Source organism: Phocoena phocoena, chromosome 4 (genome assembly GCF_963924675.1).
Source record: "Phocoena phocoena chromosome 4, mPhoPho1.1, whole genome shotgun sequence".
Lineage (NCBI taxonomy): Eukaryota > Metazoa > Chordata > Mammalia > Artiodactyla > Phocoenidae > Phocoena > Phocoena phocoena.
This window is the reverse complement of record NC_089222.1, coordinates 19,056,594-19,070,231: the sequence shown is the minus strand read 5'-3', so window position 1 is coordinate 19,070,231 and position 13,638 is coordinate 19,056,594. Positions and strand designations below refer to the sequence as shown.

General features: G+C 43.1%; 1 protein-coding gene across 1 annotated transcript in view; it reads right to left on the bottom strand.

Annotated features, from left to right (window-relative positions):
- PCCB (propionyl-CoA carboxylase subunit beta) overlaps positions 1-13,638 on the bottom strand; it is a 100,047-nt gene that overhangs the window by 50,090 nt on the left and 36,319 nt on the right. The window contains exons 7-9 of the mRNA XM_065877074.1: positions 4,784-4,892; positions 3,407-3,527; positions 1,394-1,475 (exon numbers count right to left, since the gene is read on the bottom strand). Of these exons, the coding sequence (XP_065733146.1) occupies positions 1,394-1,475; positions 3,407-3,527; positions 4,784-4,892 (312 nt within the window). The remainder of the gene's footprint in view (positions 1-1,393; positions 1,476-3,406; positions 3,528-4,783; positions 4,893-13,638) is intronic.

Here is a 13,638-nt window from a genome sequence, read left to right as displayed (position 1 = left end):
TATTCAAGCCGGAGACCAGAGAGGTGAACCAAGGACCCAGCTCAGGCTGGAGCAAGGCTCCGGGGCTTTCCCTTGGCAGGCTCAGGCCCCACTGGCAACATGGGTGGGTGGATGAATAAGTGACTGGATGGATGAGTGGATGAATGGATGAATGGATGAATGGATGGATGGATGGATGGATGGATGAATGGATGGATGGGTGGCTGGCTGGCTGCAGCCTTGAACCAGGGATGGGACTCCACAGGGCAAAAGGAGAATTGGAGCACGGATGACACAGACCCCATTTTACCTTCTTCACACTACTTTTGGACCTAAAACTACCCACGCCACGTATGCTTTTGTTCTCTCAATCTCTCATCCAAATGTGAGGTCGCCGAGGCAGGGTTTTTGTCCATCACAGTGTCATACAGCACCAACACTGAGAACAGTGCCTGGCTGTTAACATCTGGCATAATGGCAGAGTCCAAGCTGGGCCAGGAAGGCAGAGGCCAGGAGGGGCAGAGGGCTCCACAGGAACGGGATGATTGAGGGCTGGGGAGTCCAGGAGCAGAGGTGGTGAGAGACGGACAGCACAACTGTGAGGGTGTAGAGAGTACTGAAGGCTAAGGTCAGAGGAGGGCATGCTGGTAGAAGCGGGCTCAAATGGTGCTCAGTAGGCTAAGAATCCAGCAATGAGGAAAGGCAGAGCCCGGCCACGGCTGCTGACTCACGCTGACTCCCCACAGTACAGGGAGGAGGAACAGGTCACTGGGAGAGCCAGGGCCCCGGAGAGGCTGCGCCCACAGAGCCATCTGGGTTCAGTTAATCGAGAAGAGCTAAGAGCACAGGGCGTGTAGGAAAGTGTGAGGGAGACAATGGCCATCGACGGATGCCCCCAGTTCACCCCAACACTGTCCTCTTCACTTAATGACCCAGGAACCTGCTACACCAAGAAAAAGGTACAAATGACTCGCGTCCTCCTCCGACCCACACACACACCCCTCAACCCTGTCACAGGACACCTTATGTACTCACTCTCCTTTCTCTAGAGAAAAACAAAATGCCCTGAGCATGAGGCTCCAAACAGAGGTACACGAAGAGTCATCCTGCCTCAGCTCCAGGCTCTGGAGACACAGCCCTTTCTCTACGGGCCTCAGAGTGCCAGCTCAAGAGCCCTGAGCTCTGCGGACCCAACTGCCACACCCCCAAGCCCATCCAAGCCAGTAGGGTGGCCACAGCCACTAGCTCTTCCCATAGCACACTACTCAGTGCCCTTGTTCTGTGCCACCCCGTGCCCTGCCTGTGTTGCCCAATGGTAAGGCCTGTGGGTAAAGCACTTCCTCACTGAGCCAAAGCACAATGACATGCACGTGGCTGAGCCAGCACAGACAAGACAGACAGATGTGGCACTTACAGAGTGTATGATGTCCACCATGTTGTAGGCTTTGGTAGATTCCAAAGGGACAATTGTGTCAAGCTCAGGAACCAGACGGTCACTTTGGATAGAAAAAGAAGCAGATATAATCAACATGGCAGAGCCCGTTGCCTTCTGTGGGTGGGGAATGGGAGAGGAAATGGGGGAGACACAGCATGGGGGCTGGACTGATTCTGTCCCTGCTGGGCTAGCAAAGCAGTCCCCAAAGATACATTCCTTTGTTACCACCATATTAAACTGAAGCTGAGCTTGATATTAACCCAGAAGATCTTTCTGTTTTCATTTAGAGGAAAAAAAAATGAGCTTATTCCCCTGAATGTGGAGATTCCTTCATTTATCCTCTCTGAACACCTCCTACATTCTAGGTATTGTATGGAGTACCAAAGGACATTATAGTGAACAAGCCACTGTACCATCAAGCCCAGCTTCCCAGAGAGCTCAGCACCAGCGTCTTGGGTACAGCCCCACCCAGTAACAAAGTCCTCCCTTACTTTTCATGTGTCATTTACACATATGCATACAGCTTCCCTGGGACTGAATGACGAGGAGGTATGGCTGGGCCAAAGCAGGCTGTTCAGACATGTCTGGGCCCTCGGACCGTAACACCTTCAAATGATGTCCTAAACCTTTCAAGAACCCCAAACAGTACAGCAGCTTGGAAAAAGAGGCTGTGCCCATCGCTTCTGGGCCTTGTGACCACCCTCCCTCTCATGACTACACACAGTGGACCGCTGATTGTATCCCCTGAGGAGTGAGGCAGAGGCAGACAAGGAGTGGCCCTGGGGACATGACTCTTCAGAGCATCCCGGGCCCAGACACGGCCCCATAGGTAGAAGCCCAGGGCAGTGTCTGCAAACGGCTTCTTCCCGAGGGACGGCTTCTTCCTGAGGGACACAATTTCAAGTCCTTCTGCAGAAGTATTGTAGGCCAAGTGAATGCTTCAAAATCAGAGAGGAAACAAAATGGAGAAGACAGCAGCCAGTGGTCTGGAGCTATAGTTCCCCAGCTGGGCTTCTGGCTTATTCTGCGGTGCTCCCCACATCAGGCAGCGGCCGGAAGAGTAAGAAGGAAAGAAGGTCTTCACTAGGTGGTCAGCAACACACCCTTCCCCAGGAATGCCCCAGCTTCTGGCCGCAAGCAGGTGTGCACAAGCACATTTCCTAAAGGGCATGCTGTCTGAATCATTTCATGTTTATATATATATATATATATATATATATATATATATATATATATATATAGACTTGTTTATTTCATGTTAAGACTATATATATATATATATATATATATATATATATATACACACACACACACACATATATATATCTCAATTCTGGACAAAGACTCAGAAATAATATTTTTTTTTTTTTTTTTTTTTTGCGGTACGTGGGCCTCTCACTGTTGTGGCCTCTCCCGTTGCGGAGCACAGGCTCTGGATGCGCAGGCTCAGCGGCCATGGCTCACGGGCCCAGCCGCTCCGCGGCATGTGGGATCCTCCCGGACCGGGGCACGAACCCGTGTCCCCTGCATCAGCAGGCAGACTCTCAACCACTGCGCCACCAGGGAAGCCCAGAAATAATATTTTTTTTGGCCACTTTTTACTCCCAAGCTACTTGTCAGATATTAGAGAGAGGAAAAACGTGAATAAAAATAAAATATCTTGGGATTTCCCTGGCAGTCCAGTGGTTAAGACTCTGTCTAAGCTTCCACTGCAGGGGGCATGGATTTGATCCCTGGTGGGGGAACTAAGATCCTGCATGCCACACAGCGTGGCCAGAAATTTTTTTTTTTAATTTCTTTTTAAATAAGTAAATAAAATCCTTTGTGGCTCCTATACCCAGACGTGCCACCACCATGCCTACTCCCGACTCCACTGCACAATCTACTCCAAGCTGCCCACCAGGGCAGACCCTGGAGGTCCCGCCAGGGCACACAGGCCAGAGAAGGACAAGCCAACCTGCAAAATGAGAGGAGCTCCGGCCTGCAACTCACCTGGGATCATGGCACTCACGGACGGGGGCGGGGTCCTGATTGCTGAGAGGCAAGTAGTTGAAGAACTCCCGGAGATTACACAATGCATCCACGTCGTTTTCAAAAGCTCTGTGGGCCACGCCTGAGAAAACAGGGAGTATATAATGGGCCAGGGTGCCTGTCAGCCCAGAGACGCAGCTTCATGCCCACCTGCCCCTTCTAGGGCAGGTCTGCACCAGACTGTGCCAACAGCCCTGTCGCCGCCCCCTCCACTGAGGATGGTACCACACCACACACCTTCAGGCTGACCCTCAGTCCATGCAGCCTGTTCTCCCTGCAAGGGTCACTCCTTTCATTATCCAGGTCTTTGACCTAGTGTCGCCTATTTGCTGAGGCTTTCCCTGCCCCTCTCCAGAGCACAACTTTCCCCACACCCCTCACTCTCCATCCCTGGACCAGGTGGGAATTCTCGTCACACTTTTCCCTGCAGCACCCATTTCCCTGTTTACTGCCTGACATCTCCCCGAGAGTATCAGCTCCAACGGGGTAGAGGCTAGGCCTGTCTTATCACTGCAGCCCAGCAACTGGAATAATGCCTGGTTATATGTCCATTAACGCTCAAGAAAGCTGGACAATAAAAAATAAAAGGAAAACGGCTGGCACATGTCATGGTACTTAGCAATGGCAGAACAAGAGGAAAGAAGGGGAACCACGTGGTAAGGAGTCAAGCCATCATTCCTCAAGAACACTCTGAAATCACAGAAGAGCCAAACAGGGCCATAGACATGATAGAGAAAGTGGGGCAGGAAACTCCCTCTCAGGTTCACCCCACCGGACTCCCTGCTTCTACCGCTGCCCCCAGTCTCTTCTCTACCAGGCAGCCCAACTGGGCTTTTAAAGTCAAATCATGTCATGTCCCTAATCCAACCACCCTCCTTGCCACTCACCGAGCACACCAGCCCCTCTCCTTCCTCAGAAGCCTCTGCCTGCGATGCTTCTCCCCTAGGTATGCACTCAGTCCACTCCTTCAAATCTGCTCAATTATTGCCCAGTGAGGCCTGTCCTTACCACCCTCATTAAAACTGCAACAATCCCAACCCCCTTTACCCTGTGCTACTTTTTCCACAGCACGCATACTTTTATGAATCATAATTCTTGTAACCATCATTCTAATTTGCTCAAAAATTTCAAAGACTATGAAAGCATTAGTAGTAGCCTGTAATTTAACGAGTTTGAGATATAAATCCACCTTTATTACTATATCTGTAAACAATACATGACACTACTGTCTATTCAAAGAAATTCTGTCGATGAAGTGATATCTGTACAGACTGTCACTTCTAGCAATTCCTCTTCTCAGTGTCTGACAACAGTAAGGTAAGCTTCGAGGCCTCTAACCTGACATGGTGGTGTGGGTCCTGGCGCCCCCGAGCTCCTCCTGGGTAACGTCCTCATTGGTGACAGACTTCACAACATCAGGGCCAGTGATGAACAAGTAGGAGGTGTCCTGAAACCAGAGAATTCCAGAAAGTTCAATCTCAGAGCACCAGAACTCGCAAAACCAGGTTAGGACACAGCTCACAGATGCGTATCCAAACCAAAGACCCACGTTTTCCCTGCCTCACTGTCTATCAAAAAATCTTCGTTGCCTGGTTCTCTCTCAGCAAAATGGCCTGCAGTGTGGCTACCAGTCATTCATCTGTAGAACACCCTAACAGGTGACCCTTATTCAGAGCTTGCTGCACACCAAGAATTTTTCTAAGCATTTCATGGGATTGTGTCATTAAAGCCTAGGTACTATTATCACCCCATTTACAGATCAGGAAACTGAGGCACTGTGATAGTGTGCAGCTTGCCTAAAATTAATCAGTCACTTTAAGTGAAGCCATCTGGAGACAATGAAAATCAATGTTTGGTGTTCTGAGAGAGTGACAGGCTTTAATTTTTAGTTTCTAACTTTAAGATAATAAAGACATACTGTAAAAAATTTAATCAGAATAGGAGATACAGTAGAAAGTAAGTCTACATGCAAGCCCTTATTTCCAGCCCTCTAATTTCCATCCCCAAAGGCGACCACTGTCAGTTTCTCTGACATCCATGCATATGAGCATTTATATATTTTTCCCTCTTATTTTCTCTCTAGCACATTGTCCTACACACACTGTTCTCAAACTTCTTGAAGATTATTCCGTATCAGTATAGTAGGATATGTATCGCAACTTACTTAACTGCCACCTACTGATGGTCCTTTAGACCGTTGCCAGTGTTTTACTTACAACAAGCAATGCTGCAATAAGTATCTTACTACAATCATCTCTGTCAGCTCATTGTTCATGTTCTTTGCCCATTCTCCTACTAGATAGTTGTTTTTATATACTAAGGACATTAGTCCTTAGGCTATTATCTGTGTTGTATCAGTCTTTATTTTGGATCATTGGTTTGGAATCTTGCTAGAATGGCCTAGCTAGAGAGGTCTATCTTCCCCACTCCACACAAAGACTCAAACAAATGTTCATAAGAGCATTACTTGTAACAATCAAAAACTAGAAACAGACACTTCCCTGGTGGCACAGTGGTTAAGAATCTGCCTGCCAATGTGGGGGACACGGGTTCAACCACTGGTCCGTGAAGATTCCACATACCTGAGCAACTAAGCCCATGCACCACAACTACTGAGCCTATGATCTAGAGCCTGCATGCCACAACTACTGAGCCTGAGTGCTGCAACTACTGAAGCCCACGTGCCTGGAGCCTGTGCTCTGCAGCAAGAGAAGCCACCACAATGAGAAGACCACGCGCTGCAGCAAAAAGTAGCCCCCGCTCACTGCAACTAGAGAACGCGTGCGTGCAGCAACAAAGACCTAACACAGCCAAAAACAAAAAAACTAGAAACAGCCCAATTCCATCAACAAGTGAATCTCAAAATAATTATCCTAAGTGAAAGCAATCAGCCCCATAAAAAAAAAAAAATAGTACATACTTTTTGTATATATTTGGTACATACAAAATGTCATTTTGTATGGTTCTGTTTATATAACATTCTAGAAAATGCAAATTAATCCTGTGTGATAAAAAGTAGATGAGGGCTTCCCTGGTGGCACAGTGGTTAAGAATCCGTCTGCCAATGCAGGGGACATGGGTTCGATCCCTGGTCCAGGAAGATCCCACATGCCACAGAGCAACTAAGCCCATGCACCACAACTACTGAGCCCATATGCTGCAACTACTGAAGCCCGTGCACCTAGAGCCCATGCTCCGCAGCAAGAGAAGCCACTGCAATGAGAAGCCCGTGCACTGCAACAAAGAGTAGCCCCCGCTAGCCGCCAACTACAGAAGCCCCCGCTCGCCACAGCAAGAGAAAGCCCACATGCAGCAACGAAGACCCAACACAGCCAAAAATAAAATTAAAAAAATTTTTTTTAATTTAAAAAAAAAGCAGATGAACAGTTACCTAAAGACAGGGCTGGGAGGTAGGAAAGAATGAGTTACAACAACACATGAGGAAACTTTGGGAAGTGATGGTTATGTTCATTATCTTAATTGTGGTCATGGCTTCATGGTTGTATACACGCATCAAAGCTCTCATTGCACAACTTAAAGTGTGTGCAGTTCACCACACATCAATTATATCTCAAAGTTGTAAAAAAAAAATTGTGGAAATGCAAAGGGTCAAGAATATCCCATATCCATACCACTTAAAGAAACTACAGAAGGACAACTTGCTGTACCAGGTATCAGCATTTGTCGTAAAGCCATTGTAATTGATAGCATGGTATTGACTGGCACAGAGATAAGCAAACAGACCAAGAAAGCTCAGTGAAACACTCGATATATGGACGCTTGATTCACAATATAAATGACATCACAGAGCAGGAAAGATTGTTCTTTTCAATAAAAGGCTCTAGGTCAACTAGGTGTCTATACTGGAAAAAAAATTTTTAAAGCATTAAACTAGCCTCTATTTCATACTATGTGTAAAAATCAACTCCAACTTTAGATGCAAACATAAAAGGCAAAATAATAAAACATTTAGAAAATAGAAAGTATCTTCCTGACTTCAGGGTAGGAAAAAGTTCAAGAACTAAAACACACTACCCATAAAGTATACATTTGACATTCGTTCTCCTATCAAAAGAGCACAGAAGCCAGCTTACAGGGACACCCATTGGCTAAAAGAAGGACAATTTGAGCATCAAAATAATGATAGTACTGTAATGGAATATAAACCATTGAGTAAAATAGGGAATCCATGAACCCATATTAAGTCAATGAAATAAACAAATGCCCAAGAAAAGCAGGGCTCTTCCTTAGAGCAGATCACCAACTGATATGAAACAAGTGGTGGAGCTGGAAAATAACCATCTTGTAAAGATTGGTTTGGACAAGAATCATCAATAGATACTAAATCAAGGCAAAAAGTATAATGTGGAACAGCATACTTGTATGGTCTCAAAGCAACTCCCCAGTGAGTATCAGTTACAAAGAAAAAACTACATAGTGAAGAAACCAGACAACACTTCAACAATGATCAAATTAATGTCACCAGCAGATGGCCATCACTTGTCTCCAGATGTGATCATTTGAGCAGGATACAACATCACTAATGTAGTAGAGAGGCTGGGCTACCTAATCTGATTCTGATCGTGAGGAAATACCAGATAAACCCAAATTGAGCAACAATCTATGAAATAATTCATTCTGTAGCCTTCAAAATGTCATGACAGGGCTTCCCTGGTGGCGCAGTGGTTGAGGGTCCGCCTGCCAATGCAGGGGACACGGGTTCGTGCCCCGGTCCGGGAAGATCCCACGTGCCGCAGAGCGGCTGGGCCCGTGAGCCATGGCCGCTGAGCCTGCGCGTCCGGAGCCTGTGCTCCGCAACGGGAGAGGCCACAACAGTGGGAGGCCCGCATACCGCAAAAAAAAAAAAAAAAAAAAAAAAAAAAAAAAAAATGTCATGACAAAGAGTCTGAGGAATTGTCACAGAGTGAAGGAAATTAATGCAACATGACAACTAAATGCAATATGTGATCCTGAAATGGATCCTGTACTGGAGAAAGAAAATGCCATTAAGGACATTTTTGGGACAAGTGACCAAACTGTAATCTAGATGGTAGAGTAGACAACAGTATTACATTAGATAGACTACATGTTAGGCATATGTGAAACAAGCCTTAATAAATTTTAAAAGATTGAAATCATACAAACTATCTTGTTTGATCGCAATGGAATGAAACTAGAAACAAAAAAACTGGAAACTTACAAATATGTGGAAATTAAACATCACACTTTTTTTCATAAATTTATTTATTTTTGGCTGCGTTGGGTCTTCCTTGCTGCGCATGGACTTTCTCTACCTGCGGTGAGTGGGGGCTACTCTTCGCTGTGGTGCGTGGGCTCCTCATTGCAGTGACTTCTCTTATTGGAGAGCACAGGCTCTAGGTACGTGGGCTTCAGTTGCTGTGGCGCACAGGCTCAGTAGTTGTGGCTTGCAGGCTCTAGAGCCCAGGCTCAGTAGTTGTGGCGCACGGGCTTAGCTGCTCCGCGGCATGTGGGATCTTCCAGGACCAGGGCTCGAACCCGTGTCACCTGCACTGGCAGGTGGATTCTTAACCACTGCACCACCAGGGAAGTCCCAAACATCACACTTTTAAAACAGCCAATGGACCAAATATGAAATCAAGGGAAATTAGAAAATATTGAAAAATGAAAACGTACAAAAACTTACTAGATGCAGCAAAAACAGTGCTAAGAGGGGAATTTAAAGCTGTTAAACGCACTAAGAAAGTAAGTCCTCAAGGCTTCCGTCTGGCTCAGTGGTTAAGAATCTGCCTGCCAATGCAGGGGACAAAGGTTGGAGCCCTGGTCCAGGAAGATCCCACATGCCGCCGAGCAACCAAGCCTGTGCACTACTGGGCCTGCGCTCTAGAGCCTGCGAGCCACAACTACTGAGCCTATGTGCCACAACTTCTGAACCCTGTGCGCTGAAAGCTCATGTTCTACAACAAGAGAAGTCAGCAAAATGAGAAGCCCACGCACCGCAACGAAGAGTAGCCTGCGCTCACCGCAACTAGAGAAAGCCTGTGCGTAGCAACGAAGACCCAATGCAGCCAAAAAATCAATAAGCAAAAAAAAAAAAAGTTCTCAACCTAACTTTATACCTTAAGGAACTAAACAAAAAAGAAAAGAAAAGAAAAAGAACTAAACCCAAAGTTAGCAAAAGAAAGAAAATAAAGATTAGAGCAGAGATAATGAAAAATAGAAAAAACAGAGGGAGAAAAAAAAAATCAGTAAAACCAGAACTTGGCTCCTCAAAAATATCAATACAATTGACAAATATTTAGCTAGATGGATTAAGAAAAAATAGACTCAAATTACTAAGATCAGAAATGAAAGTGGGGACATCACTACCAATTCCACAGAAATAAAAAGATTATAGGAGTACTATGAACAATTCTATATAACAAATTGGATAACCTGGATGATATGAACAAATTCCTAGAAACACACAACTACCACCAAGACTGAATCATGAAAAAATAGAAAATCTGAATAGACCTGTAACTAGTAAGGAGGCTGAATCAGTAATCAAAAACCTCCCAAAGAAAAGCCCAAGACCAAATGGCTTCACCAGTGAATTTTACCAAATATTTTAAGAAAGATTAAACACCAATCCTTCTCAAGCTCTTCCCCAAAAATTAAAGAGAAGGAAATACCTCCTAATTCATTCTGAGACCCAGCATTACCTTAATACCAAAGCCAGACAAAGCCACTACAAGAAAAGTACACATCAATATCCCATATAAATATTGATGCAAAAATGCTCAACAAAATACTAGCAGATCTAATTCAACATTTTATAAGGAATTATACACCAAGACCAAGAGGAATTCTTTCCTGAAATGCCAGGATGGTTGAGCACACCAATATCAATACACCACATTAAAAGAACAAAAAGAAAAAATTACATGATCATCGCAATGCAGAAAAAGCATGACAAAATTCAATACTCTTTCATGGTAAACATACTCAGAAAACTAGAAAGAAACTACTTCAACATGATTAAGGCCACATATGAAAAACCCACAGCTAACATTATACTCAATGGTTAAAGACTGGAAGCTTTTCCTCTAAGATCAGGGACAAGGCAAGGATGCCCGCTTTCTCCACTTCCATTCAACACAGTATTGGAAATCCTAGCCAGTGCAATTAGTCAAGAAAAAGAAAAAGGCACCCAAATCAGAAAGGAAGAAGTAAAATTATCTGTTTGCAGATGACATGGATTTTATATGTAGATAACCCCAAAGATTCCACACACGCACAAAGTTAGAATAAACAAATTAAGTTGCAGGATACAAAATTAACACACCAAAATCAGGTGCATTTCTGTATGCTAACAATGACCAATCTGAAAAGGAAGTTACAAAAACAATTTCATTTACAATAGTTTCTAAAAGGATAAAGTACTTAGGTAAAACTTAGCCAAAAAGGCAAAAAAAACTTGTACAGTGAAAAACATTTCTGAAAGAAATTAAATAAGACATAATGGAAAAGATATCTTCCATTTATGGATTCAAAGATTCAATACTGTTAAGATGTAAAAAGTACCAAAAGCAATGTACAGATTCAACACCATCCCTATCAAAATCTCAATGACATTTTTGCAGAAATAGAAAAATCCATCCTAAAGTTGATGTGGAATCTCAGGGAACTCTGTGTACAGCCAAAACAATTCTGAAACAGAACAAGGTTGGAGGTCTTCCCTGACTTCAAAACCTACTAAAAAGCTACAAAAATCAAAACAGTGTGGTACGGGCATAAAGACAGACATATAGACCAATGGAACAGAATAGAGAGCCCAGAAATAAACCCTTCCATACCTGGTCAAATGGTTTTCAACAATGATACTTAGACCATTCAATGAAGAAAGAACAGTCTTTTCAACAAATGGTGCCGGATCCCACTTCTGGGCATATATCCAGAGAAAACTCTAATTCAAAAAAGATAGGTGCACCTCAGTATTCATATTTATAGCACTATTTACAATAGCCAAGACATGGAACCAACCTAAATGTCCATCAACAGATGAATGGATAAAGATGGGTATATATATACAATGGAATACTACTCAGCCATAAAAAAGAATGAAATAATGCCATGCAGCAACATGCATGGACCTAGAGATTATCATATTAACTGAACCAAGTCAGAAAGAAAAAGACAAATACCATATGATATCACTTATATATGGAATCTAAAATACGATACAAATGAACTTATTTACAAAACAAAAACAGACTCCAGACATAGAAAACAAACTTATGGTTATAATAAATTAGGAGTTTGGGATTGACAGATACACACTACTATATATAAAATAGGACAACAAGGACCTACTGTATAGCACAGGGAACTATATTCAATATCCTGTAATAAACTATGATGGAAAAGAAAAAAAAACAGTGCTAGGAAAACTGGATATCCACGTGCAAAAACATGAAGTTGGACCTATGTTACATCATATACAAAAATTAACTCAAAATGGATCAAAAGACTAAACATAAGAGCTAAAACTACAAAACTTAGAAGGAAATATACAGGGAAAGTATGTGACACTGGATTTGGCAAGATTTCTTGGGTATGATAACAATAGCAGAGATTACAAAAGTAGACAAACTGGACTTCATCAAAATTAAAATCTTCTGTGCAAAGAACACTAACAGAATGAAAAGGCAGCCCACAGAATGGGAGAAAATATTTTCAAATCATGATCTGATAAGGGGTTAATATCAGAATATATGAAGAACTCCTACAACTCAACAACAACAAAATGATTCAATCAAAAAATGAACAGAAGACTTGCATAGACATGTCTCCAAAAAAGATATACCAATGGCAAATAATATGAAAAGAGGTTCAACATCACTAATCACTTGGGAAATATAAATGAAAACCAGTGAGATACCACTTCACACACATTAGGATAGCTATTATCAAAACAGAAAACAAACGCTGGCAAGGATGTAGAGAAACTGGAACCCTTTGTGCATTGCTGGTGGGAATGTAAAATGGTGCAGCCACTGTGGAAAACAGTATGATGTTTCTTCAAAATATTAAACAGAATTACCAAAATACCCAGTAACTCCACTCCTACGTGTATGCCTAAAAGAACTGAAAACAGGGATTCAAACAGATACATGTACACCAACGTTTATTACAGCATAATCAGTCTAAAAACGGAAGGCAGTTCTGACACATGGTACCATATGGATGAACCTTGAAGACATTATGCTAAGTGAAATAAGCCAAATGGACAAATATTGTTTGAGTCCACAAATTCCGCAACAGAAAGGGGCTGGGAGTAGGGAATGGAGAACTAATGTTTAATGAGTACAGAGCTTCAACTGGGGTAGATGAAAAAGTTCTGGAGATGACTGGTGACGATGGTTGCACAAAAAATGTAAAGATACCTAAGACCACAGAACTGTAACTTAAATCTTACCACTTAACCATTTCTTATGTATACTCTACAATTTTTTTTAAAACGTACCGTATCAGTGTTAAACTTCTGGAGTTTAACAACTGGTTATGTAAGAAAACACCCTTATATACTGGGGACTTGCCTAGCGGCCCAGTGGCTAAAACTCCACACTCACAATGCAGGGGGCCCAGGTTCGATCCCTGGTCAGGGAACTAGATTCCACATGCTGCAACTAAGAGTTCGCATGCCACAACTAAGAGTTTGCATGCCACAACTAAAGATCCAGCATGCCACAGCAAAGATCCCACAAGCGGCAATGAAGATCCTGCATGCCGCAACTAAGACCCAGCACAGTCTAATTAATTAATTAATTAATTTTTTAAAAAGAATTATATACTGAAGCATTAAAAACGTAAAGGGACATGATATATATAACCCACTCTCAAACAGTTAAGAATTCTGTAAATTTGAAATTTCAAGATAAAAAAATTTTCTAAAAATTCTGCTCAAAGGATAGCATTGAGAAGAAAAAACTGAAGTCACAGAGTGGGAGAAGACAGGTGCAATATATATAACTGATAAAGAACTTACATCCAGAATATACAAAGAACTGCTAAAAATCAGTAAGAAGAAAACAAAAACCTCAATTTTTAAAAATGGGTAAAATAGATGAACAGCCATGCCATGAAAGAAACATGAGGGAATTCCCTGGCGATCCAATGGTTAGGACTCAGTGCTTTCACTGCTGAGGCCCAGGTTCAATCCCTGGTCAGGG